The sequence below is a fragment of the Sus scrofa genome, chromosome 7 (genome assembly GCF_054392235.1).
Source record: "Sus scrofa isolate SSC_HxYL_T2T_F1_AM1 chromosome 7, Sscrofa_HxYL_maternal_Yorkshire_Landrace_v2.0, whole genome shotgun sequence".
NCBI lineage: Eukaryota > Metazoa > Chordata > Mammalia > Artiodactyla > Suidae > Sus > Sus scrofa.
The window spans coordinates 5,341,155-5,368,436 of NC_139389.1; the positions used below are offsets into that span (position 1 = coordinate 5,341,155).

Below are 27,282 nucleotides of genomic sequence, written 5' to 3' on the forward strand. Positions count from 1 at the left end.
AGTCAACTATACTCCAATAACATTTAAAATTAATAATAAATATCTAGGAATTTTTTTCAAAGGAAGAAATGAAAATAAACCCTGGGGGCGTCTCCCTACAGTCCTCTGTCACTTCTCCAACCCAATGGAAGCCTGTGGGCAGCAACTTCACAGCCAATTAACTGCCCCAGGGAAAGGTGCCACTTTAAAGAACTGGGGACAAAATGTGATGGGAGATCATTGCACCCGCAAATGGAGATCCCTTTATCCAGCGGTGGGTTTAAAGAACCATCACAGTCACCCAAGCACATTAAAATGTGTCCGTTTGCTCGGTGGGGGAGGGGAATGCGTCTCCTCTCTGATCTGCTTCTTTTTAAAAATCTTACTAGACTGTAGTTGACTTAGCCACGGCATATGGAAGTTCCCAGGCTAGGGGCTGAATCGGAGCTGCAGCTGTTGGCCTGCACTACAGCCACAGCAACGCTGGATCCTTAACCCACTGAGCGGGGCCAGGGATCGAACCCACATCCTTGTGGATACTAGTCAGGTTCACTACTGCTGAGCCATGATGGGAACTCTGGGAGGGACTCATTTATACGTATACACATATCCGTCCTTTTCAGACCCTTTTCCTGTATAGGTTATTACACAGTATTGAGGAGAGTTCCCTGTGCTGTCCAGCAGGTCCTGGTTATTTGCTATTTATTTTTTGATCTGTTTCACAGATAGGATGTTCATTCCAACTTCCAAATTTATCTCTCCCTCCTCTCGTCTGCTTCTCAGTCACAACAAATCATACTAAACACTTCAAAATCCCTTCAGCCCCAGATGAGAGAGAACTTGAGACTTCCCTGGAAGGCGGGATGGAGAGCTTTCTGTTTTGAGGCGGTGAGTGTAACCATAGGAAGGAAAGGAGCCTGGAGGGAGGCAGGACCTGGGGACAGAGGAGGATTCTGCTCCCCGTCCCTACCTGGCAGCACAGCTTGCAGAGCTGCATTCTAGGACCTACAGCCTGAAACTCTGGACACATTTCTCAAAAACAAAAACAAAAACCCATTCAACATCGTGGCCGGTCCTGCTGCGGGCACCATCGTAATTGGAGACACCAGAGTCTGAGGCTAGACGAGTCTTGCCACTACGTACACCACTGTCTCCATCTGAAGATGCATTCCCAGGTCCTACTTGATGACCTAATTTTTTTTGGCTGCACCAGCGCCAAGTGGAAGTTCCCAGGCTGGGCATGGAACCTGAGCCACAGCAGCGACCGGAGCTGCTGCAGTGATAACACTGGATCCTTAACCTGCTGCACCACCAGGGACTCCAGATGAGTTTTTTAGGGGAAAAAAATACTTGATAAACAGGAGTAACTTTTTTTTTTTTTTCAAAGAGATTAGACTTCAAGCGTTCTGCTTTTACAGTATACAGTTTATCTTCAAAGCTTTCCTGAGAGAAACAGCAAGGGCTCTAAGGTAGGTGGTGGTAGACCAGAAACTGGGTGGTGGAGACTAAACATTACTGGGTATGTTCTTCTGGTCTTTTTCTTTATATTCAATCACAGTAAAACACAAAGGCAGCATATGCAGCAAGGGTGATTCAAGCCTCCCTTAATCCAGCTCATGACTGGTCTTATACCAAGGAGCAGACTTTCCTTTTTTAACCCACAGCCCATGGTCGAAGCAGGGGATATAAACCAGCAAGAAATACATTCTTTGTCCTCGAACAATTTCGTCTTCTGGGAAAGGAAATGGGAAATCCTTAAACAGGCGTAGCTGCTTAATAAAACGCCACAGTATTTTCTCATTAATTATATAAAAGCAAAATATTTATCTAAGAGACAAAGATAGCTTCTTGCTATCTTAACATCTTTCTGATCTTCCCAACTAAGAGTGATGATGTTCTCAAGAGGAAAAAAATTCAGTCACTTGGGCTAACAATTACGAATACATGTGAAAAAGCAACCGGGCTGATTACCTAAATTTACTGTCCCAAGAAGTGTAAACAGGGCACAGACATACCCATATATGGGTGTTAGAAGTTCCCTCCGTCTTAAACTCCACACCGAGATTTTCACCTCTATCCCTGCCCTGTCTAGACCAGGAACTGCGATTTTCAGCTGCAGTCTCAAAACTCCATGTGCAGGGTCATCCTCTCCTCTATCAGTCACACACGTGACCCTATAAACTTCCTGTCGCACTTTCATCGTGTCACTTGATCTAACAGTATTATTACCTGTGATACGCACAAGTTAATAAAATCAAAAATGATGTGGAAGTTGTCTGATGATGTTGTTTAAGCCCCCACGTAAATTTTGCAACGGAAGCTTGACGAAAACCTAGGTCTTTTGACCCTCAAACCAGTGCATTTGCCAATTCCCAGTCTTATCTACCAGTGTTTACAACATCAAAGAAGTCTGTTAATTATCGTTTAAGTGTACCAGTATTTCCATCTGTGTTTTTGATCAACAAGGGCAGAAACAGAGCTTTCTTCATTTTTCATCCCTACAAGTTATCTAGGAATGCGAAGTGGCTGGACCACAGGTGCTCCATAAATCCTTACTGAACTAAACTGAACCAGATCGTTCGCCTTTCTTTCCATTCTCTAAATCCCACCGCATTCAGGTTTTATCTTTATTACTAATGATGCTCTGATTATAACTTACAAAGATAGTTCCTACTAGGAGTCCACTTATTCATAAACTGCTTTGTTTGGCATGGTCTTTGATATGATACTATGTAATATTATGGTCCTTTTTTTTTCTATTTCATTATTACAAGTGCACAACTGGATCAAACATTTCATTAAGATGGAGTGCTAGCGTTGACCACAGTTTTCTCAGAATAAAGTCCAGACACAGTGCAATGCCTCAATGAAGAAATGTTTATTAAATGCTGTTTTGGGTCCTATACTCGGTGAGAAGAAGATGCCCTGACACCTAGCTCTTTGGTTCCTATTATTTTCCACCAATTGCCATATTTTCATCTCTAAAAATTAATTTAAAAGTTATAAATCTACCTTAATTTGGAGGAAAGAACCAAGGGTTTTTCCAAATCTCTTTACAAACATTAGAGGGAATGCTTTCTTTCTTGACTTGATTTTGGTTATGCAGGTTGTAACCTAATGAACTGTGTGCTATTCTACACTTTAATAAAAAGTCCAAAGCATCACCAGGGGGGTTACTACAATTCTAATGCTAATAAAACCCTCACATTATATAATTAAAGAAAAACAGGAAGAAAGGAAACAATATAATTCTCAAAAGTACTCCTAAGCCTCCGGAGATACTATATATACTTTCTCACATTTTGGTATTTTTGTTCAGGATATAATATAAGTTCGCTACCTCTTACGCTTCTTTGTTCATAGGTGCTATGCGCCCATGGTCACGAAATCGCTTGGGGGGCAAGAAAGACTTTCGTTATCACAGTGACACCTGCTGGTTTTTAGCTATAAATTTTAGAACCCAAGTGAAAAGCACGTTCGCGTCAATACTTCTCTTAGTAAAATTAAATAGTGTTTTCTATTTTAATAAATTATTTTGTGCCTAATTTTAAAAGTTATTCAATATACAATTGATGGCATAAGATTTTATTTCTGTGGCCATGAGCTCACTGTAATTTTATGAACTGTTTTCCTAAAAAAGATACATTTCCAAGCTGCTTAAACATTTCAGAGGATATGAATTTAAAAAAGATTTAACTTGTGGCTTTCTATTTAAATTCTCCAAAAATTCTATTTTAAGGGAATGCATTACAGCAAGACCTACAAATATTTATCAAGTTATTTCTTTGAAGAATTAAAATTTTAGCAATACGGGCAATTTCATAAAGGTCAAGAATTTGATCTATGACAAACTTAACACAATCTAGCTAACCCCATATATTGACTTGTCTCCCTCCCCATCTTATTGAGATATAATTGACATATAATATGGATATTAAAGTGTAGAAGACGATTTTATATATATAAGTTTAAATGAATAAGTATAGTTAATATCTGTCACATCACATCTGATAGTTATTCTTTCTGTGATGAGGACTTTAAGATCCACTCTTAGCTCCTTTCCAATATACACTGTTATTAACTATAGTCACTGTTACACACTGCATTCTCAGAATTAATCACAACTGAAACTTTGTACCTTTTGACCCCCTTACCCCATCTCACCAGCCCCCCACTCCTGCCTCTGGCAATCCCCACTCTATTCTTTGTCTCTGGCTTTTTGTTTGTTTTAGGTTCTACAGGTTAGCGAGATCATTCAGTGTCTGTCTTTTTCTAACTTATCTCACTTAGCATAATGCCCTCAAGGTCCATCCCCGTTGTCACAAATGGCAGGGTTTTTCTCATGGCTGAATATCCCATTGTGTGTGTATATATACACACATCTCACTGTCTTTATCCACTCACCCACTGATGGACACTTAGGTTGTTTCTGTATCTTGGCTATTGTAAACAGTGCTGCAATGAACATAGGGGCACAGATTTTCCTTTTGCAGACAAGAATGATCTTTCCTTTGGATGCATACCCAGAAGTGAAATTGCTGGATCTTACGGTAGTTACAGTTTTAATATTTTGCAGAACTGTTTCCCATAGTGGCTACACCAATTTAGAACCCCACCCACAGTGTAGGAGGTTCTCTGGATCCTCACCAACATTTATTCTCTCATCTCTTGGATGACAGCCATCCTAACAAGTGCAAAAGGTGATATCTCATTGTGGTTTTGATTTGCCTTTCTCTGAGGATTAGCGGTGCTGAGCATGTTTTCATGTACCTGTTTGTCAATTATGGCTTCTTGGAAAAATGTCTATTCAGTTATATGAGTTCGTGTTTTTTGGACATTAACCCCCTACCATACAATTTACACATATTTTCTTTCATGCTGTAAGTTGTCTTTTCATTTTGTCTCCTTTGCTGTGCAGCTCATTTGCTGTAGTCTCACTTATTTTTGCTTTTGGTTTCAAATCTAAAACATCACCAACAAGATTGATGTCAAGGAGATCACCCCGTTTTCTTCTAGGAGTTTTATGTTTCACTCAAGTCTTTAATCCACTTTGAGTTGGTTGTGTATGGTGTAAGAAGGGGGTCCAATTTTCCCAACACCATTAAAGAAACTGTCCTTCCCCTATTTTTTATTTTTGGCGCTTTTGTCATAAATGAATCGACCATGTATGTGTGGGTTTACATCTGGGCTGTTGCACTGGTTGATGTGTCTGTTTTTATGCCAACATCAAACTGTTTGATTACTGTAGCTTAATAATATAGTTTGAAATTAGGAAGTGTCTCCAGTTTTGTTCTTTCTCAAGATTGCTTTTCTATTCCAGTGCTCTTGTGGATCTAAATTTTAGGATTGTTCATTTTACTTCTGTGAAAAATGCCATTGAAATTTTGATAGGGATTGCACTGATTCGTAGGTTGATTTGGGTACTATGGACATTTTAACAATATTAATTCTTTCAGTCCATGAGCATGAAATATCTTTCCTCTGTTTCTTGACTTCTTTCATCTTGTAGTTTTCATGTGTACAAATCTTTCACCTCTTTAAATTCATTCCTGGGTACTTCATTCTTTTTGATGCAACTGTAAATGGGATTAATTTCTCTGATAGTTCATTGTTAGTGAACAGAAATACAGCAGATTGCTCTGTATTGATTTTGGACCCTGCAAGTTTACTCTATTTTAGTCTGAACAGTTTCTTGGTGGAGTCTTCAGAGTTTTCTATAGCATCATAGAAATAAAAGCCTATTTGCAGATGACACTGACCTCTCCTATGGTCAAGTTTTTCACTCATAAATGTGATAATATCTTGTCTTTTTGTCTTTTTAGGGCCACACTCGCAGCATATGGAGGTTCCAAGCTAGGGGTCTAATTGGAGCTGTAGCCACCAGCCTACGCACCACAGCAACGCCAGATCCGAGCTGTGTCTGTGATCTACACCACAGCTCATGGCAATGCTGGATCCTTGACCTGCTAAGGGAGGCCAGGGATCAAACCTGCAACCTCATGGCTCCTGGTTGGATTCGTTTCCGCTGCATCACGACGGGAACTCCAAGTGATGTTTCTATGGAGACTCATCTTTCCGTGCCCATCTAGTCTCATCCAGACCTGATTTTCTCAAGTTTACGGGGGGGAAACAATTACCCCAAAGGAATAACTGACACCCACTTATTCTTCACTCACTTCAACTTTTAAAACATATAGTACTTCCTGTGTTGGCTGCAGAGCAGACCTGCTGGCCCTGGGGACTGGACACACTGCAAAAGGCTCGATCTTGGGTGCTCTCCCGTCTTGTTTTTTTAAGTGCTAGACTACTTGAATCTGGTGAGCACGGCTGACTGTTCTCAGTGACCTTGGACCATGCACTGGGTCTCCTCCCTGAGTAGCACTCATTTGACAGCCTATGCTGTAATACAGCCTGACCAGTCAGTAAATCACACAATAGTTCTTTTAAAAATAATTTTAATAATTCAGAATATTTTAGAAGACTGAAATCTCATTCTGCAAGTATTCTGTTTTGAAAGCTCACTTTATACTGTTTCATCTTACAAAACACCTACATTAGTGCTTATTTTTGCCAACCAAAAGAAATCCAAAGAGAATTTTCATTTTTACAAAAAAAAAAAAAAAAAAGGTGAAAAACAAATCTAGCTTTCAGCATTTGTCTTACAGCACGTTCCCTGAGTCATTCCTTCATCTTAATGCATCCCAGCATTAAGCTGCCATAGCACTGAACCGTGTCTGGGAGCACCTCAATTTATTCTGTGCCTCCATCAGCAACATATGTCTTAAGGGTACTGGTCCCTCATTTTACGCCATTTGGCTTACAAAAGGTTCCACAGTAGGGAGAACTTGTATTGACTTCTTAATGTCTGTAGTACACGAAGTGTTCTTTCAAAACAAAAAACCTGTGTAATTATAAAGAATAATTTGGGGATCCATCTGTCCTATAGATTTTCATGATATCACTTAAGGAATTTTTTTTTAATAACCATAAAAGGTCTGTTTATCTATCTGATGTACTGATGCCAGCTCAATGTTAGGTGAGCAAAACTCTATACTCCCTGTATTTCTATTGTTTTTCTCTAAAAGAACAAAGTGAGTATGTTGGTTATAAGGATAAAGCAAGATTAAATTACATACCAAGCACTTAAATGTACACTGCAAACTGGAAGCTGTTATACAAAGGTAAGTATTGTATTTACTTACCATGAATTGATTTTGACTATTTCTGCAGAGATAATTAGAATTTTGACTTTTGTGAGGATCAAATGTTCATGTTTTTATTAATTTATCACTCTGTTCAGTGCATCACAGTTGAAAATCTGAGTTAACCTTGCTCTTGCTTATGGAGAGTAAAAATATGACAAAATCAGAGAAAATACTGCTTTGCTAGTGTTGCCAGACGAGTCACCAGAAGACAGGTTTTAGCAGTTACAAAACAAGAGCAAGGAAGAATGGGAAGTGATGTGCCTGATTCTCATTCTCCATTCCCTGTACGACCTTGAGGTATAATAATACGTCAATAAAATGCTGATATTCTTATTGTATTGGAGTTGAAAATTAATTAATTGTAAACTTTTCCAGAAAAGAGCTGTGCAGGTTCAAAACAGGACCATTATACTTTTATTTGCTTCCCATTAGCTTGCAAATAGTGAAAAGAATTCAAGAGAAGTAACAGAAAAAATCAAATTAGCTCAGACATAAGAAGCCATCAAATGGAAAATATTAGGCACAATGAAAGAAAAGATATCATACAGACACAGCCTTTTGAGAGGGAAATTTGTTTCTTTTTTTTTTTTTTTTTTTAACTTTTTAGGGCTGCACCCGCAGCATATGGAGGTTCCCATCCTAGGGGTCGAGTCAGCCTGTAGCTGCTGGCCTACACCACAGCCACAGCAATGTGGGATCCAAGCTGTGTCTGCAAACTGCACTACAGCTCATGGCAACGCCAGATCCTTAACCCACTGAGCGAGGCCAGGGATCAAACCTGCAACCTCATGGATACTACTCAGATCTGTTTGCGATGAGCCACGACGGACTCTGGAAATTTGAACATAATAAAGTCAACATATAGCTGTCCAGTATGCCGTTTCTTTTTTAAAAAAATTTACTGGGAGTTCCCGTCGTGGCTCAGTGGTTAATGAATCCGACTAGGAACCATGAGGTTGCGGGTTCGATCCCTGGCCTTGCTCAATGGGTTAAGGATCCGGCGTTGCTGTGAGCTGTGTGGTGTAGGTTGCAGACGCAGCTTGGATCCTGCGTTGCTGTGGCTCTGGTGTAGGCTGGCGGCTACAGCTCCCATTAGACCCCTAGCCTGGAAACCTCCACATGCCGCAGGAGCAGCCCAAGAAATGGCAAAAAGACAAAAAAAAAAAAAAAAAATTTTATTGAAGTATAGTTGACTTACAATGTTGTGTTAATTTCTGCTGTAGAGCAAAGTGATTCAGCTCTACATGTGTTTCATATTCCTTTCCATTATGGCTTATCACAGTATACTGAATATAGTTCCCTGCGCTAGACAGTAGGACCTTGTTCATTCATTCTGTATGCAGTAGTGTGCATCTGCTAATCTCAAACTCCCAATCTTTCCACCCCCACCCAACAACCAGCAACCACAAGTCTGTTCTCTATGTCTGAATCTGCTTCTAGTTCATAGATGGGTTCATTTGTGTCACGGTTTAGATTGCACACCTAAGTGACATCACAAGGCGTTTGTCTCTTTCTGACCTGCTTCACTTAGTATGATAATCTCTAGGTCCATCCATGCTGCTGCAAATGGAAACATGCCATTTCTGTAAGAGAAATCTCACTAGCTACCGAACACCAAACATGCTAGAAAAAAAATCAACTGTACTTTTTATTCAGGGTTGAGTTCATAATAAACTAATGAAAGTAACTGAAGGCAGAGTGGGAAACAGTGAGATTCCATAGGATAATCTGGCTCTGGACCTGTCCTGTGTCCCCATCCCTGTAGCCTAGAAGGACCCAGTTTTGAGGAGCCATGCCTGCCCGGGGGCAGGGGTCAAGGCCTGGGAGTGGTTAGTCTGCCAGGGCCATCATAACAAAACACCATAGATGAAGTAGCTTATTCAAAAGAAATCTATTTTCTTACAGTTCTGGAGTCAAGAAGTCCAAGATTAAGGGACCGGATGATTCCATGCTGGTGAGGCCTCTTGTTGGTTTGCAGTTGGGCACCCTTTTTGCTGTAACCATACGACCATGCCTCTGCGTGCCCATGAAGAGAGGGGTGCTGTGTTCTCTTCCTCTTTTAGAAGGACACCAGGGTTATCCGATCAGGGCTCTGCTGTTCCGACCTCATTCAACCTTAATTACCTCCTTACAGGCCCTGTCTCCATCCACACGAGGTCACACGGTGGGGGGCGGAATTCAGTTCGTAGCAGGGACTGAGCTGGATGAGGCGAGGACTGGAGACTCCCCGAAGGGTGTCACTCTCGGTGACTGAACTAGAAGCACACCTCAGGTCTTTCCTCTTCTTCACTCCAGGGAGAGCTGTGGGGAGGAAAATGCCTCCTCGAGGAGCGTCTTATCACAGCCCAGCACTGGCCTGTGTCTGAGGATGAGACGCCCACTGCCCGCGAGCAGGTCCCTGGGAACGAACACACACACACACACACACACACACACACACACACACACACACACACACACACACACCCGAAGGACAGGGCGGGAGCAGTGATGAGACCCGAGGTGAAAAGTGACGTTAAAGCAGTCCATGTCTAGCAGCACCACGACAAAAAAACAGAGATGCTGGAAAGAAAATAAATCTTCATAGAAACATACTTTGTTTTGTTTATTGCTTTTGTCTTTTCTAGGGCCTCACCTGGGGCATGTGGACGTTCCCAGGCTAGGGGTCTAATCAGAGCTGTAGCCGCCGGCCTATGTCACAGCCACGGCAACGCCAGATTTGAGCCACATCTTCGACCTACACCACAACTCACGGCAACACCGGATCCTTAAGCCGCTGAGCAAGGCCAGGGATTGAACCTGCCACCTCATGGTCCCTAGTTGGATTTGTTAACCACTGAGCCACATATGGGAACTCCCACAGAAACATACCTTAAATCAAAATTCCCCAAAATCAAGTTTCAGAGGAATGTGAACTCACAATAAAACATCAGAAAACAAGTCATCATAAATAATAAACAACAAAATGCAGTTTCAGATCCACAAAAAAGGAAGAAAAATACTGGAATTCCCATATATATTACATAAAGAAAGTACATGTAATATGTTTAAAAAGGAAAACAGGAAGTAATAGAACCTTCCCAAATGACCAAGAAAGTCTGAGAAAGACCCAAATGACACTTCTGGAAATGAAAACAAATAAACAAACAAACAAAAAACAAAACCCACAACATAATTAAAAACTTGATAGGTTAATTGGGTTAGAGACAGTGAGAAGACAGAATTAGTGAAACAGACATCAGATTTAAAGAAAGTACACGGAATTCAATAGAGAGACAAGACAGAAAATGTGACACAGAGACGGAGGTATGGAGAACAGAATGAGATGGTGAAACATGTCTAATTCTATTTCCTCCAGGAGAGAAATGAGAGAAGGGAAGGCGCAATATTTAAAGGCAGAAGAGTTGAAAATTTCCATAATCCATGTAAGGTACTGGTTCTCAGATTTAAGGAGCTGAGTGAATCTGAACAGATTCATGAGAATAAATCCACAGTAGGTTTATTGTAGGATAATTACATCTGATTGCAGAACACCAAAGACGAAGACCTTAGACATAAATGGAGAGAGAAGACAGGGCAGCTGCAAAGGAATACTGACCAGACTGAGAGCTGTCACTGCAGGAGCAACAATGGAAACTTGGGATTCTGGGACAGTATCATTAAATTCTGAGAGAACATAACTCTCAATCTAGAATTGTGTAGGTAACTAACTTTCAATGACAATAAACTGGTAAACTTATAAGTAAACCTAAAAAAACTGACTGTATAAAATAACTACTTTTGGAGTTAAACTGAGATAAAACTAAATTCTAGACACTTACAAGTTAAGAGGAGGCAAGCAGACTCTGTTTCCAAAGTCTAATGTTTAGGAAAAGAGTGAAGACATTCACTTTAGATTCTGTAAAGTTTTAACTATGCAAATTAAATTTCATGGTAAGCATTGAGAAGATTAAAAAATGATTTTTACCTTTTAAAACTAATAGAGGAAAGGTAAATGGAAAAACAAAACAAAACTCAATACTCTGAAAGAAGGCAAAAACTAAAACAAGGAAAGTGAGGAAGGAAAAAAATAGGTGTAACAAAAAGCACAATAAGATGGTATAAATAAATTCTAATATATTAGTAGTTTCAACAAATATAAATGGATTCAAGTGTCCAATGAAATGACAGAAAAAATCTAGTTATAGGTTTGAAGGGGCACATGAAAACAGAACAAAAGATGCAACAGAAGGATAAAGAAGTATATGCCATACTACTACTAACCAGCTGGTGTGGCCTATGTAAATATTTCTTTTAGGAGTTCCCATCGTGGTGCAGCGGAAACGAATCCGACTAGGAACGATGAGGTTGCGGGTTCGATCCCTGGCCTCGCTCAGTGTTGCTGTGAGCTGTGGTATAGGTCGCAGACGCAGCTCAGATCTGGCGTTGCTATGGCTGTGGTGTTAGGTCATATAGCAAATTTCAACAAAGTCTAACCTTCAGTCTTATATGAATCTATTCTCAGACCATAATCCATTTAAAGCAGAATCAATAATAAGGACAGAACTTAAAAAAATCTACATGTTAATAAGAAATCAAAGAAAATCCCACCTACATATATATAAGTCAAAAAAGAAATCATGATGAAAGATAAAAAAGTACTAGAACTGAAAAACAATATTTCTATAGCACTCTAAATGGACAACACATTATTGCATTTGATCCTGTGAGCTACATATAATCCGCATCATCTCTGTTCAATAGCATAACAGCAGAAATGTATATTATGTACTACGAAAGCTAACTTTTTTTTTTTTTTTTTTGTCTTTTTGCCATTTCTAGGGCTGCTCCCGCGGCATATGGAGATTCCCAGGCTAGGGGTCGAATCAGAGCTATAGCCGCTGCCTACACCACAGCCACAGCAACGCTGGATCCTTAAGCCACTGAGCAAGGCCAGGGATGGAACCCGCAACCTCATGGTTCCAAGTCAGATTCGTTAACCACTGAGCCATGACGGGAACTCCCGAAAGTTAATTTTTATATGTAAATAAAATACATATCCAAAGCAACTTAGAAACTGGGAAATGTAAGTAAAAGAGTTCACGACAAAATATTAAAGAGAAAGTAAACCAATCATCCCTCTCAGAACTTATATATATTGAACAGCTAATAAAGTTACAAAGAAAGAATTTAGTATTCATGTTTAAAGTTCAGCAAGCCCATTAAATCATTTCGGTTTAAGAAGTCCCTTAGATCCTTATATAATATACACAAACTCATATGGCAAAGTATTTATTATTCCCATGAGATGAAGAAACCCTATTAGAAATCCCTGCACAAGGCGAGGGACTGCAGTTAGGAGCACGCTCCTGCTCCTCCACAGTCCTGGCTTCTCGGTTCCAGCATCTGTTCACAGTGCCCTGGCGATTAATAGCCCTCTGAGATCTGCCTACAGTACAAAGGGAATTTTCATTTAAGGTTCCCCTCCCTTTTCATGTGTGGGATATTTTTGGAAGCAGGTTTTTTTTTTTTTTTTCCCATCCACTGAAAGAGAATTAAGAAAATCCCAACATGCCTGAGTGTCAGCAAGTGCTCTTTTTAGTCCAGGTACCAGAAGATGATGGATGAACCTGTCAAGCCTACAGTAGCGGACAGAGAGAGTTGGCAGAAGTTCAGTGTTATTGAAAGAAATCTCAAATACTTATTTCATCTCCTCTATTAACTTTAATCACATTTTCAACATGCAGCCAAGAATGAAGCTTTGACAGTAAGCCATAAATTTACACAAGCAAGCATTGTCGCTGTTCTGCAGTAGCAACGCTGAGATAACACCAGAGAGCTGGGTGTTTTCTCTCTTGAGCCTTTCTTTACTGAAGAGCAATAAAAAAAATATCTCAAAGGTTTATCCATACCTCAAACTCCTGTGCCATAAATCTCTTGAAATTATTGCATTTAATTTTGCTTGGTTTATGGCAAATAAAAAAATCAACTCAGTTCCTCAATTAGATAGTTAAATGCAGATTTTTAAAGATCACAGTGATGACAGAATTGGTACACGTTTCATCACAATACACCTGCTTATGAGAACAGACGTTAAACACTAAAAAGCATTTACAGTTACCGTGGATTGTTTGCCATGTGGGCAAATACTTCTGGTTTACTCAGAGCCAGGATTTTTATATGGTTCCACAGGGACTCCCTGGCAGAGTTAGCTGATTACTCATTAAACAGTTGAAACATGTATAGACATTATTTATCTTCCAAAGCTCACCCACAGCAAAACAGACACGACATGAGGTAAATACTATGGGCAAGGTTATGGTTCTTGGAAAGACTAAAATCAACTAAAGCTTTGGTAAGCTTTTCCTTGTACGCATGTTTTCAAAGCTGAAAATAGGAAGTGCTAGAAGGCCAGCCCTTACCAAGTGTGTCTTGTCATCAGTGAACCCCAGGACTACGGTGCAGCGAAGCCTGCAACCCCACCCGAGCGGCCGTTCAAAGACCGGCACGGCTCTCTCCGCACAGCAGAGACAAGGTTTGGACTCGCCTCTCGCTCCAGTGTGGTCTCTGCTCCCAGGACAGGTGTGTTTGCCTACACTGTTCCTGGAACAACGCGGTACACACTCCTCCAGCAGCCGAGGCGGCTCTGACAGGCAGCCCTCGTATCCGCCTTCCAGCCATGACAACACACGAACATTAACCCAGCATGGGATGAATAAGAGTACTCGTCCCTGGAGTTCCCGTCGTGGTGCAGCGGTTAACGAGTCCGACTAGGAACCATGAGGTTTCGGGTTCGATCCCTGGCCTTGCTCAGTGGGCGAAGGATCCCGGCGTTGCCGTGAGCTGTGGTGTAGGTTGCCGAAGCGGCTCGGATCCCGGGTTGCTGTGGCTCTGGCATGGGCTGGTGGCAACAGCTCCGATTCGACCCCGAGCCTGGGAACCTCCATATGCCACGGGAACGGACCAAGAAATGGCAAGAAAAAAAAGTACCCTTCCAAGAAGTCTGTACTCACAGTTCTCGGCGATAACACCCAGTGGAAACGGAGACCCGTCCTCGTCACAAAGAGCACATTTACACCGCCTTCCTCCTGCTCCCCCCTCTCCAGTCATGACATGGAGGCACTTACACCGGAAAGAGGTGGCACTCTTCCTCTGCAAACATCTACATGAGACTCCAGGAGAAGCTTCTCTCTGCTGATGGAGTGCCACTGAACAATATTGCTAAGTTTGAAGCAGAGGCTAAACGGTTTGGTGGGAGCAGTTCTTTGGGGAGGAAGTCAAGGTTTTCTCATGAGTGTCTCGTTTTCGTGGCTCAAGTTCTCAGAAGGTTGAAAACTTTGCCAGGTCCTTCTCCATCTCGGCATACTGCTCTTTAAGCTTCTCCATGGCCTTTCTGTGCTCTTCGTCCACGTCTGCCTGTTTGCTGTGCTGCTCTTTCATGAAATCCTCCCACTGCATTATGTGCTGTTTTTCACTAGCTATTAAATGGTCATTATGAACCTGAGAAAAGAAAATGTGAGAGTCACGTGACATTTTCCAGACAGCTATTTTCTATGCAGAAGAGACAGAAATAACTTCACCTCTGGATATTTGCTTCCTACACTGTAACAATCAGCTTTTAAATCACAGGGATAAAACTACATCGTACTTTTAATGACCAAAAGAGCACGACCACCAGAAACAGCTGAGGTTTCTCTTCCATGACTGAATGTGGGCACTCACATCTCCGAAGTTTCAAAATGTCTAGTACCTTTAAATGACCGAGTCAAACATAACTCAGGTAAATTTTCATACCTGTTTCTCTCCAAATTCCATTTAATTGCAAATAATTTAAAAATTAGGTTTAAAGAACATATGCCAAAAATTATTTTAAGAAATTAAAACGCAGGTCTTACATAAAATATTTTTGAGACACATTAAAAAACCATACTTTTTCTTTTTTTTTTTTTTAGAACCACACCTGCAGCATATGGAAGCTCCTGGGCTAGGGGTCGACTCAGAGCTGCAGCTGCAGGGCCATGCCACAGCCATGCTAGATCTGAGCTGCACCTTCGACCTATGCCACAGTTTATGGCAGCACTGGATCCTTAACCCACTGAGTGAGGCCAGAGATCCAACATGCATCTTCATGGATACCAGTAGAATTCTTAACCCCTTAGCCCCAACAGGAACTCCAGAATCACTGATTATTTAATCAATGGAAGAGAACTCAAGAAACCTCTGGGTTCAGGTCCAATCCTTAAGGTAAATAAACACCAAGAGCATCTGTGTCAAGTATCTATATCCTTCTTGAGATGATCCTTAATATTTCTCCATGAAGATAAAGCTTTTTCCTTTGAGTACCACAATAAAGAGGAAATAAGTTAAAAAGGCATACATTTAATTTCAATTATCTCTGAATATGTACAAAGAGCTAAATACAAAAGGAGGGTATAAAGAATAACTTCCAGAGTTCCCGTCGTGGCGCAGTGGTTAACAAATCCGACTAGGAACCATGAGGTTGCAGGTTCGATCCCTGGCTTTGCTCAGTGGGTTGAGGATCCAGTGTTGCCATGAGCTGTGGTGTAGGTCGCAGACGCCGCTCAGGTCTGGCATTGCTGTGGCTGTGGTGTAGGCTGGCACCTATAGCTCCGATTAGACCCCTAGCCTGGGAACCTCCACATGCCACGGGTGCAGCCCTCAAAAGACAGAAACAAAACAAAACAAAACAAAACAAAAACAACACCTTCCTATCTCTGCTTCAAATATTTCACACACTTGTCTTTAGAAGTTTCATCACAGACTAAGTCCCATTAAACGAACAAACATTATGACAGATGCAAACCATAAAAACCTACAAAGCACCTCAAGTCTTACTAATGCCAGAGCTTGAAGGAAAAGGGGGCACCTGGTATACTCAGAATGCTGGTAACACAGACCCTGGCCACCAGCAAGAGAGTTAACAGGAAGAAGACTGAGGCCGTGGTTTCCTGCCGCCCCTAATGTCCTTGCCAGTCCATCTTCTCTCTCGTCTGGGTCACGATGAAAAGCAGGGTGGAAGCTGGATAAGCCAGAGTGCTCTGCGTATGCACGAAATGTGCATTTCTGCTACTTGCATATATCTTATCTCCTTCTGAGGGTCGAGCTTTCTCATGCTTCAGATGAAGGAATTTCGGCTTAAGGACACTAAATCTCCTTCTGCGTGGTCACTCGGCTATTAAACTGGAGACTCGCACTTAGCTCTTGCTGACGCCCAAAGCGATGCCTTTCCCATCGTGGAGTGCAGATCAGATCTTCCCACGAAAGTTTTATGTAGATGGCTAAAAGTCTTTTGCAAAACGAAACAAGAAAAGCTACTGCATGAGTTTTTTTTTTTTTGCTGCCAATCTGATCTAAAGTTCCTCAGTACCAAGGCTTTTGATGTCAAAAGAGGTTAGAGGTGAATCTCAGTTTCAGCTGTGGTGAAACCTTCCTGCAGACCTGGCATCTGAGTAGGCAGTACTGCGCTGGGGAGAGAGGGTCAGGACGGGGTTTGCTGACCCGAAACATTTGGGAAACATGTTCAACAAAATTTCAAACATGACTTTCGAACCTTTCAGCCTCATGGACTCGAATTCTCCAAAAGAAGAATAAAACACAGTAATACTTTACATTCACAAGTAAATTCATATCAAGTTCCTAAATATTCTTATACAAATATAAGCAATGCATCTAGAAAGCAGATCGAACCACTTTTTAATCCTCCTCATCCTAGGGTTTTTAATCTTTAATTTTAATCCTCTAATTTTAGCAAAGATTTTTATAATTCAAACAAGACAAGGCAACTCAAATAAAAACAAGTTTCTCCCCCCCATTCCCACAGGCAGTTCACTCCTCCTGGATGACGCCACTATTTACCACTTGGTTATAAGAAAAGACCTTAAATTAAGACACTGCAAAGACCAGTATCTCTCTTTTGTAGCCTCAGAACAGTATGACCAAAGATATATATCCAGGCAGCTTTTTCATATAAGACGGATATTACTTCTTGGCCTCCTCGTCCAGGCGAGAAGAAGGTGAATGCTACCAGCTCCTCACCCAGTTGAAAATCTAGTCTTGCTTTCATATCAAGAAGCTCTGGAAGTCACCCTACTTTATCCTTTCTTATTTAGTCCACCCTTAATAACAATAACTGCTTTGCAATCTTGCATTCTTCACAACAGTTAGTCAAAAAAGAGGGAGGGGTAGCTTGTTATTCCTCTACTGGCAACACTGCACTCTTTATATGGAAATGATACCCAGCAACCGGAAAGTAAAACCCACTTGAAACTTAGTTGAGAACTATTTGGCAAGAACTTTAAGCCATCAAAAATATTAACATACACAAACACGCAACCAATACCCCAAACGACAACCTAACACAGAGTCCGTTTATAAATACTGTAGTATTCATGAAAAGCGCTCTGATTCTGAATTTATCGGCCCTATTTTATACACAACCCTAACCAGGTTAGTTAACTGGTTTCCAAACCCACACCACATTAAAAGTCACAAATTAGATAAAGAAAATGCTGATAAATAAGAGGGAAAGACATGACAGACATCAGCCTTTGAGTAAAGGAGAAAGCAGATACAAAAACTTAAAAACAGACAGCACCTGAGGGCATTTAGAATAAATACTCTTTCTAATTCCCTGAGGAATGGCGACATGTGTACCATAACGTAAAATTTTATATTCTCAGTAATTCCTAATCCTTAAAAAAATTAACCTGTAACATTTAATATATTTTTTATGAAAACCAGGAAAGTGTAGAATATATTTTTAAAGATTTCCATCTAAAATAGTTATAAAAGAACAATGCTTAAAAAGACAGAACTCTCAGCTTTGTGCAGGCCTGGCTGTAAGGAATGACTCGTGCTCTAAGACTTCTGACACCTGAGGTTTTATGGAACACACGAGCAGAGAAGTCCCGAACTAGCAAATTTAACACATGGCCAGGAAAAGTGAGGCGTGAAGGTTACCCGAGGGCACACCTATTGCAAGGGTCAGGAACTGCAGTCCGGTCAGCTGCAGCCTCAACAGGACAGGATGACAAGGAGACTCCCTGACCTGAGGCGGCCGAGACGCCGCCTCCTAACAGGGAGCCACGGCAGCTCCTCGTCTCCGAGAGCCCTTCCAACAGGAGTCGCCTCCGCTCACTCGTGAGCAAGTCGTAACGGCCAAGGACCACGTTCAATCAAAGCCTAACATGGCCGTGAACCTGTTCACAACTAAACACGCCTCTCAGAAACAAGGGAAAATCTTTTCTAAACAGTGAGCTAACTGCAGACATCATCGCCTTGCAGAGGCATTCTGCTTTTCTGTTCGGTACATGGGGCTCTACGTAAGATTTAATCTGAAATAAGGATTCCTCTAATTTAAAACACGTTTGAAAGATAATAGTCAGAAACCATCATGCTAAGTGAAGTCAGCCATACAATGAGACACCAACATCCAATGCTTTCACTGACATGTGGAATCTGAAAAAAGGACAGACAGAACTTCTCTGCAGAGCAGATGCTGACTCACAGACATTGAAAAGCTTATGGTCTCCGGAGGAGACAGTTTGGGGGGAGGGGGGATGTGCTTGGGCTGTGGGATGGAAATCCTGTGAAATCAGATGGTTATGATCATTATACAACTACAGATGTGGTAAATTCATTTGAGTAATAAAAAAAATTAAAAAAATACAAAGAAAAAAAATAATGGTCATATCTGACTACAGTTATGCTCAGACAGATTCACACAAGACTAACAGAGGGAACATGATATAGAGCAATGGAACTATTTACCATTTAAAGCTTAAAATGACCTGTAATAGATAATTACAGTTAGCAGTTAAATTTCTAGCAGCTACCAAAAAAGTATACTACATTATACATTTAAAAGTTGATATTCAGAGTTCCCGTTGTGGCTCAGCGGGTTAAGAACCTGACATAGTGTGCCCAGGGATGTGGGTTCATTTGTTGGCCTCACTCAGTGGGTTAAGGATCTGGCATTGCCGCAAGCTGCAGGATAGGTCACAGATGCAGCTCAGATCCTGAGTTGCTGTGGCTGTGGCCTAGGCCGGCAGCTGAAGCTCTGATTTGACCCCTAGCCCAGGAACTTCCATATGCCACAGGTGTGGCCATGAAAATAAAAATAAAAAAATAAAAGTTGGGAGTTCCCATTGTGGCTCAGTGGAAATGAATCCGACTAGTATCTATGAGGATGCAGGTTCGATCCCTAGCCTCTCTCAGTGGGTTAAGGATCCGGCAGTGCCGTGAGCTGTGGTGTAGGTTGCAGACACTGCTCAGATCTGGCGTTGCTGTGGTGTAGGCTGGCAGCTGTAGCTCCGATTTGACCCCTAGCCTGGGAACCTCCATATGCCGTGGGTGTGGCCCTAAAAATAAAATACGATAAAATAAAACTCCCTGTTCCACTCTCTTAAAAAAAAAAAGGTTGATATTCACAGTGGTGGGAGTAATTAGTATCTTCATGAAGGGCAATTTTCAAAAAATCCGTTTAAAAAAGTGCAATATTTACGGCTCAGTAATTCCTCTTACATTAGCATTTCCCCTTAATTTTTATCAACGAAGTGTCACAGATCTTAGAAGCAAATTCAAGTACAAGAATATAAAGGGACAGTTCCCTCTACCCCCCCCCACCACACACACACATCAAATCCTTCCCCTGTACCCTTCTCCCTAGCATTATTAGCAGTTTGATGGCTGCACTTACAGACTTCTGTGTCTGTAAACGTGTGTCTTTAGTATCAACAAGATGTAGTCATATACATATGACAGGGCTGTAGCTTTCTGTTTTCAATTACAACGCACTATGTTCTAAGAGCATTCCAACAGCGGGGCGGGGGAGGGGGCAGGGCGGGCGCAAGCAATAAGGGGGTGCACAGTCTGAACAGAACTTAAACCAGTGACTCTGACAACCAAAAGGCTTTTTTATTTTCACGAGGCACTGGCAATACTGAATAATGTTACTCACAAAACATTCCAAAATCCTTCTTTGGTCTGAGTTCTAAACAATCACGGAGGTTACCACTGAAGTTTGGTAAAACATGCATCCGATTTGCACATTTTCATTGTTTATCCTTTAGGAAACTCTGTATTCCACACCGAAGTTAATTTAAAGGACTTCCAGTAATAGAGCCAGTCCTGGACAAAGTGCATCAGCTACACACAGACTGATTTCCAAAGTAAATCCCTGACAGTTCAGAATCATGTCACCTTTCTAACCCTTGGGTTACTAAACATTCTTGCATTTTAAAAAATGATAGGGAGTCAGAGACAAGATGCTGAGTAGAAGGACTTGAGCTCACCTCCTCTCACGAAAACAAAATTACAACGAACTGCTGAACAACCATCAACAAAACAGACTGGAAGCTACCAAAAAAGATACCCTACACCCAAAGACAAAGACACAGCCCCATCGAGATGGTAGGACAGGCATTTTCGTGATATAAGCAATCCCTTGCCTGCTGATGGGCGACCCACCAACTGGAAAATAACTATGGCAGAGGCTCTCCGACAGGAGTGAGAGTTCCAAACCCCATGTCAGGTCCCCCAGGCTGGGGGTCTGGCATCGGGAGGAGGAGCCCCTGGAGCATTTGGTGCTGAGGGCCAGCGGGGCTTGTGCACAGGAGCGCCCCAGGACTAAGGGCGCCTGCAGGGTTTCATGTGCACTGGGTCCCAGGGCAAAGCGGGGACTCCACAAGGATCTGGGTCAGACCTACCTGCCCATCTTGGAGCGTCTCCTGGGAAAGCGGGACGGCTGTGGCTCCCTGGGGGGCAGGACACCGGAGGCGGAGGTCCAAAGGAGTCATCCCTGGTGTGAACGTCCCTAGAGGTGGCCGTTTTGGAAAAATCTGACCCCAACCATCAGGGCTGAGAGGCCCCAGGCCAAACAACAGACAAGGTGGGAACACAGCTCCGCTCATCAGCAAACACACTACCCAAAGTCCTCCAGATACACAGCCACCTCTAATTACACCAAAGACAAAGCCCCGCCTACAAGAGGGACAAGACTCAGCTCCACCTACCAGTGGGCAGGTACCAGTCCCTCCCATCAGGAGGCCTGGCACAAGCCCCCTATCCACTTCACCCAGAAGAGAGAAGAGGCCAGAAGCAAGAGAAGCTAAAGCCCTGTACCCTCAAAAACGAGACCATTCAAAAAGCTAAACAAAACGAAGAGGCAGAGAAATAGGAGCCAGATGATGGAATAAAGAAAAAACCCCAGAAAAACAGCTAAATGAACTGGAGATTAGCAACCTCCATGAAAAAGACTTTAGAGTAATGATAGCAAAGACGATCCCAGATCTCAGAAAAAAAACTGGAGCCAAAGAGGGACACATGACAAGAAATGCTTAACAAAGACATAAAAGATTTGAACGAGCAAAGATGAACAACACAATAGCCAGTTCACAAGAAGGAACCCGGAGCAGGATACGGAAGACAGGAGAACAAATAAGCAAGGTGGAAGACGACTGGTGGAAATCTTTACTATTATCGTCTTCACTGTTTTGTCTTTTGTCTTTTTAGGGCCGTACCTATAGCATATGGAGGTTCCCAGGCTAGGGGTCTAATTGGAGCTACAGCTGCTGGCCTACCCCACAGACACAGCGACACAAGATCTGAGCTGCAGGAGTTCCCACTGTGGCTCAGTGGTTAACCAATCCGACTAGGAACCATGAGGTTGTGGGTTCAATCCCTGGCCTTGCTCAGTGGGTTAAGGATCTGGTGTTGCCATGAGCTGTGATGCAGGTAACAGACGCGGCTTGGATCCCATGTTGCTGTGGCTGTGGCGTAGGTCGGCAGCTACAACTCCGATTAGACCCCTAGCCTGGAAACCTCCATATGCCGTGAGAGTGGCCCTGGAAAAGGCAAAAAGACAAAAAAAAAAAAAAATCTGAGCTGCATTTGTGACCTACACCACAGCTCACGACAATGCCTGATCCTTAACCCACTGACTGAGGCCAAGGATCAAGCCTGCATCCTCAAGGACACTAGTCATATTTGCTTCTGCTGAGCCATGACCAGAACTCCAAAGACTCCACTTTTGCCGCTTCTATTCCATATATTTTAAGTCCTAGCCAGAAATTAGACAACAAAAGGCATCCAAATTTGAAAGGAAGTAAAATTATCTGTGTTCACAGAAACATGATCTTACATGTAGAAAACCACATATTCCACCAAAAAACCTGTTAGAATTAATAAATTCAGCAAAGCCACAGGATACAAAATCAATGCTCAAAAATCAGTTGTGCTTCTTTACACTGACAATGGACAATCCAAACATTCCCATTAACAACAGCACTGAAAGGAATAAAATACTTAGGAACAGGTTTAACCAAGGTGGCAAAAGACTTGTATACCAAACTATCGAACACCGATGAAAGTAGACACAAATCAATGGAAAGATATCCACGTTCACAGACTAGAGAATTTAGCATTCTTAAGACAATACCACCCAAAGTGATCTACAAAGTCAGTGGAACCCCTACAAAAGAAAGAGCAAAGGTGGAGGCCCCACACTACATTAACCACAAGTTCCTGATGCTGGGACACCTGGGCCCCGCCGATCCTGAGACTGTCCCTCCCAGGGCCGGCCTATTAGTAGAGATGGTAAGTGGCGCCCAGAGAGCATACCCTTTACCTGCAAGCCCACCACCCCAGAGCCCACGCCCCAACCACCTTTTTTACTGGGCTCTCACGCGCTGGGCCAGTACCCATCTGCCCAACTAGGGCCCGCCCCTGTGGCCCAGCACCTGCTGAAACTATTCAACCCAGCGAATCCTAAACCTGCCTACTCTGCCTCACCTGTCTTCCTAAGGAAATCACAATAAAAGCTTCTGTCCATGTCCCCCCGCCCAACTCTGCCTCCTGATCGACTTTGGTGCTTCCCCATGTGGCATGGCTCCCCCTTCTCCTGGGAACTGTGAGTGACAAGCTGTCTTTCTGTGGCCATCATCCCCTGGTCTGTTGACCTCACTAGATCTGAATAAAAATAAAACTTACCTTAAAAAAAACCCGTATTTCCTGATTTCGAAATTTCCCACAGAGCTATGGTAATCAATGCAGTGTGGTATAGGCATAAAGACAGACATACGGGCCAATGAACCAAAACAGAGAGTCCAGAAATAAACCCTCACATACACGGCCCAATGATTTCTGACAAGGGTGCCAAGACCATTTAATGGAGAAAGAATAATCTTTTCAACAAATGGAGCTGAGAAAACTGGATATCCACAGGCAAAAAAGAAAAAAGGAAACAGGACCCTTACCTCGCATCATATACAAAAATTAATGCGACACCTAAAACTATTAAATTCTTAGAAGAAAACTCAGCGGGAAAGCTTCATGACAGTAGATTTGGCAGGGATTTCTTGGACAGACACCAAAAGCACAGAGACGATAGTACAAACAGACAAAGTGGACTTCATCAATTTAAAAACTTTTGTGCATCAAAGGACACTATCAACAGACTGAAAAGGCAATTCACACAGTGGGAGGAACTATGTTCGAACCAGTATCTGACAAGGGATTAATATCCAGAACCTGTGAAGAACTCCTACAACCCAGCAACGACCAAAACCAAACCACCTGATTAAAAACTGGGCAAAGGGCTTAAGTGGACATTTCTCCAAAGAAGATACACCACTGGCAAAAAAGCACATTCAAAGATGCTTGACCTCACGAATCATTAAGGAAATGCAAATGAAACCACAACAAGATATCATTTATACCTATTACCACGGCTACTACCAAAGACACAGAAAATAGCAAGTACTGGTGAGTGTGGAGAAACACTGCTGGTGAAAACACGGTAAGAGGCAACCAGTGGTGAAAACAGTGTGATGGCTCCTCACAAAAGTAAAAACAGAATTACCGTGTGATCTACTTGCGGGTACGCAACCAAAAGACCTGAAAGCAGGAATCTGAACAACACTGTACACCCGAGTTAACAGCAGTGTTACCCACAACAGTCAAGAGGAGAAGCAACCTGTGTCCATCAACAGGCGAACGGACACACGAAACGCGGTCAACTCATACAACGGAAGGGGATTCAGCCATGAAAAGGAAGGATATTCTAACACGCGGCACAACAGGGATAAACCCTGAAGACACTGTGCTAAGTGAAATAAACAAGTCAGAAAGGTACAGAGAGTGTATGATTCTTTATACGAGATACTCAGAGGCGTCTAAGAGGCAGAAGTGCAATGCTGGTTTACAGGGGTGGGAGGAAGTGGGTGCAGGCCGGTAAGTGTTTAATGGGTAGTCTCAGGGATGATGAAATGGACAGTGGTGACGGTTGCAGAACAACGTGAATGAACTTAACGCGAGAGAATTGCACTCTCGAAAATGGTTAAAATGGTAAATTTCTGATATGTATATTTTATCACAATTTAAAACATTCAAATCACGTTTCAAAGGGTTCTTCCTCAAAGAAATCAATCGGATATTCAAAAAAAACGGATGTATCTCTCAAGATAAAAAAGAAAGTGCCAACTTTAAAAGAAAATAAAGAGAAAATGTATTAATGAGTTATAATGGCGCACCCAAAGTAATTAGCTATAATGGTTTCGGCCCTTCCACAACAGAGGAAGAAAGAGAAATAAAAACCCAGCTTACACAGAGCTCATTGGAGGTAAATTCAAAGGGAAGTCAATCCTCAGGGCAAACTGTGTCCAGGACCAGGTCTATCAGGGATACATGATAAAAACAAATTTTTGCACGCATCAGTCTAAGTCTGTAATTCTCAACTAGGGGGCGACTTTGATGCTTCTGTCCCCCAGATTTCTGGTCACAGCACAGGATAGGGGAGGTGATACTGGCACCAGCGGGTGGAGGCCAAGAACGCTGCTCAACATCCCACGACATACAGGACAAACTCCACGACGAAGAATTATCTGCTGCAAAATGTCAACAGAGCAGAGGCTGAAAAACCCTAACCTAAGGGCAATGCTGAAGAAGCCAACTCAAGTCAAAACGGTCTTCCAGAACATCTGTCAGCAGTACATGTGCCAGCAATTGTACACATGCCTTCTATGGGTACGTGAAGAAGTATTTATTTCGATGAGAAGTGTCAGAATAACAACTCTCGGGAATGATTTTAAATGGAACATTATGTACCATCATCGCTTGGGATCCGTGGGGTTTTGGTTGCAGGACCCCCCATGGATACCCAAATCCACGGATGCTCGAGTCTCTCATAAAAACGATGCAGGATTTGCACATAACCTGGACATCCTCCCAGGTGCTCATCTCCAGATTACTTCTAACACCTAACACGATGTAAACGCTATGTAAATACAATTTAAATGCTGTGGAAATAGTTGCCAGCATATAGCGACTTCAAGTTTTGCATTCTGGAACCTTCTGGAATTTAAAAATATACATTTTAAATATTTTGGTTGAATCCACAGATGGGGAACCTGTAGAAACAGAGGGCCGACTGTATTGATCCATTATCCTGCATCTTCAGACTCTATCAGGAAGAAATCTCATTGCTTGCAGCACACGCAAGTTCCTGGGCCAGGGATCAAACCTGCACCACCGCAGGGACAATGCCAAATCCCTAACCACCAGGCCACCAGGGAACTCCTCAGTTGGTAGTCTTTGAAAATGTATGGCAAATAACTGGGGAATGTGCGTTTATTGTTCTTCTGAATGTACTTTTAGATATCAATTGTGGGAAATGTGATGTAGATGAATGACGTTTATCATAACTTACTTCCCACAGAATTCCACAAATTGTCTTGACATAAAAGAATTAATGATTAATGGCAAGAGTCTATGTTATTCCATTACTACTCCCATCTTTCTTTGTTCTGAGAGCCATTCAAATACACAAAATGCGGCCCACAGTATAACCAAGGCAACAATTAACACTACATTGTAAAATGCAGCTAGAGGTCAATTTTGCTTTGCGCATTTTTGCTAGATGAGAAATTAAACTTTACCCCTCTGTCTTATGTATATATGTAGTCCAAAACATCTGCCACACAGTTTTAGCAAGACCAGATATGGCAGTAAAACACAAACACAAATTACCTTAAGGATTCTGCTAACTACATAAGCACTAGCAAGAGAAACAAGGATGACATTTCAACATAGTCTAAAAGACTGATTTTTAATATACATTCCATAAAAAATACTTTAGTAACATTCTCTGAGATAATACCTGTAAGAGATACATTTAAGACCAAAAGATCCTAAGGGTTTTATTATTTCTTAAGGCTATTTTTCTTAAGCCAAGGGACAGTCTATTTTAACATAGAAAATCGTCTTTCACCGATTGGAACTGACCACAGTAGGGCTCTTATCCATAGACGGGTTGCCTGCATCTTAAACAAACAATCGGGCTGGCAGGGCACAAATGCCAGCTGACATCCGAATGGGAAAGCTATTTTGCATAAATTATGTAACATAATATATCAGGTAAGTAGAACCAATATTTACCTGGAAGCTGAACTATCTGCCCAAGGGCACAGAGCTAGCTAATAAGGGGAAGCACCAGAAAGAGAAGATACCAGGTATGTTTTTTACATAATCTAGTCATTTTCCTACTTATATACAGTTAATACACCAAATGTGAAAAAAGTTCAAAGTGACTAGAGGCGCTAACCCAATTATAATTTAATTTCAGGTTAGTTCTGCTCAAGAATGACAAGAATTGCCATTTTATCAGAATCATAACCACTCTGAGAATGTCTTAGAATGTCTTTTATGTGAGTGCATATTCTTGTAAAAAACATCCCCTTTGCATTTTTATTTTGAAAGCCAAGAGCCTGTGTTACAGCCAGTAACTACCAGCACTGCCAGTATTTGATGATTCTCAACCACAGAACTGGTCCTGGTGCTTCAGTGGCGAATTATTCCGCTTAGCACGATGATGCTCTCCACTCCTCTCCGGAAATCTCCATGGAGACCGGGCACAGGCCAGCTCCCTGAGACCCCGGGCTTCTCCCATCTTTTGCCTTTGCTTCCACTGTGTCCCTTACCCCACGAGCTCTTTCTTCCCATCATCTATGGACTGGATTCCTTCTCACTGATCAAGGCTGGGCTTCAATGCCACTACCGTCCTAGCAAATTACACTTTTTGCCAAGAGCATGCAAAGCTCTTGTA

The 27,282-nt window shown here is 42.1% G+C and overlaps 1 protein-coding gene across 3 annotated transcripts in view; it reads right to left on the bottom strand.

Moving 5' to 3' along the window:
• Positions 1–12,867: 12,867 nt before the first annotated feature.
• BLOC1S5 (biogenesis of lysosomal organelles complex 1 subunit 5) overlaps positions 12,868–27,282 on the bottom strand; it is a 41,050-nt gene continuing 26,635 nt past the window's right edge. For 2 of the 3 annotated variants that reach the window (XR_014808822.1, XM_084965789.1), the window contains one exon: positions 12,868–14,663. Coding sequence is in view for 2 of the 3 variants with exons in the window: in XM_084965789.1 (XP_084821915.1) it covers positions 14,656–14,663 (8 nt within the window). In the remaining variant the exon portion in view is untranslated. 3 annotated transcript variants of the gene reach the window in all.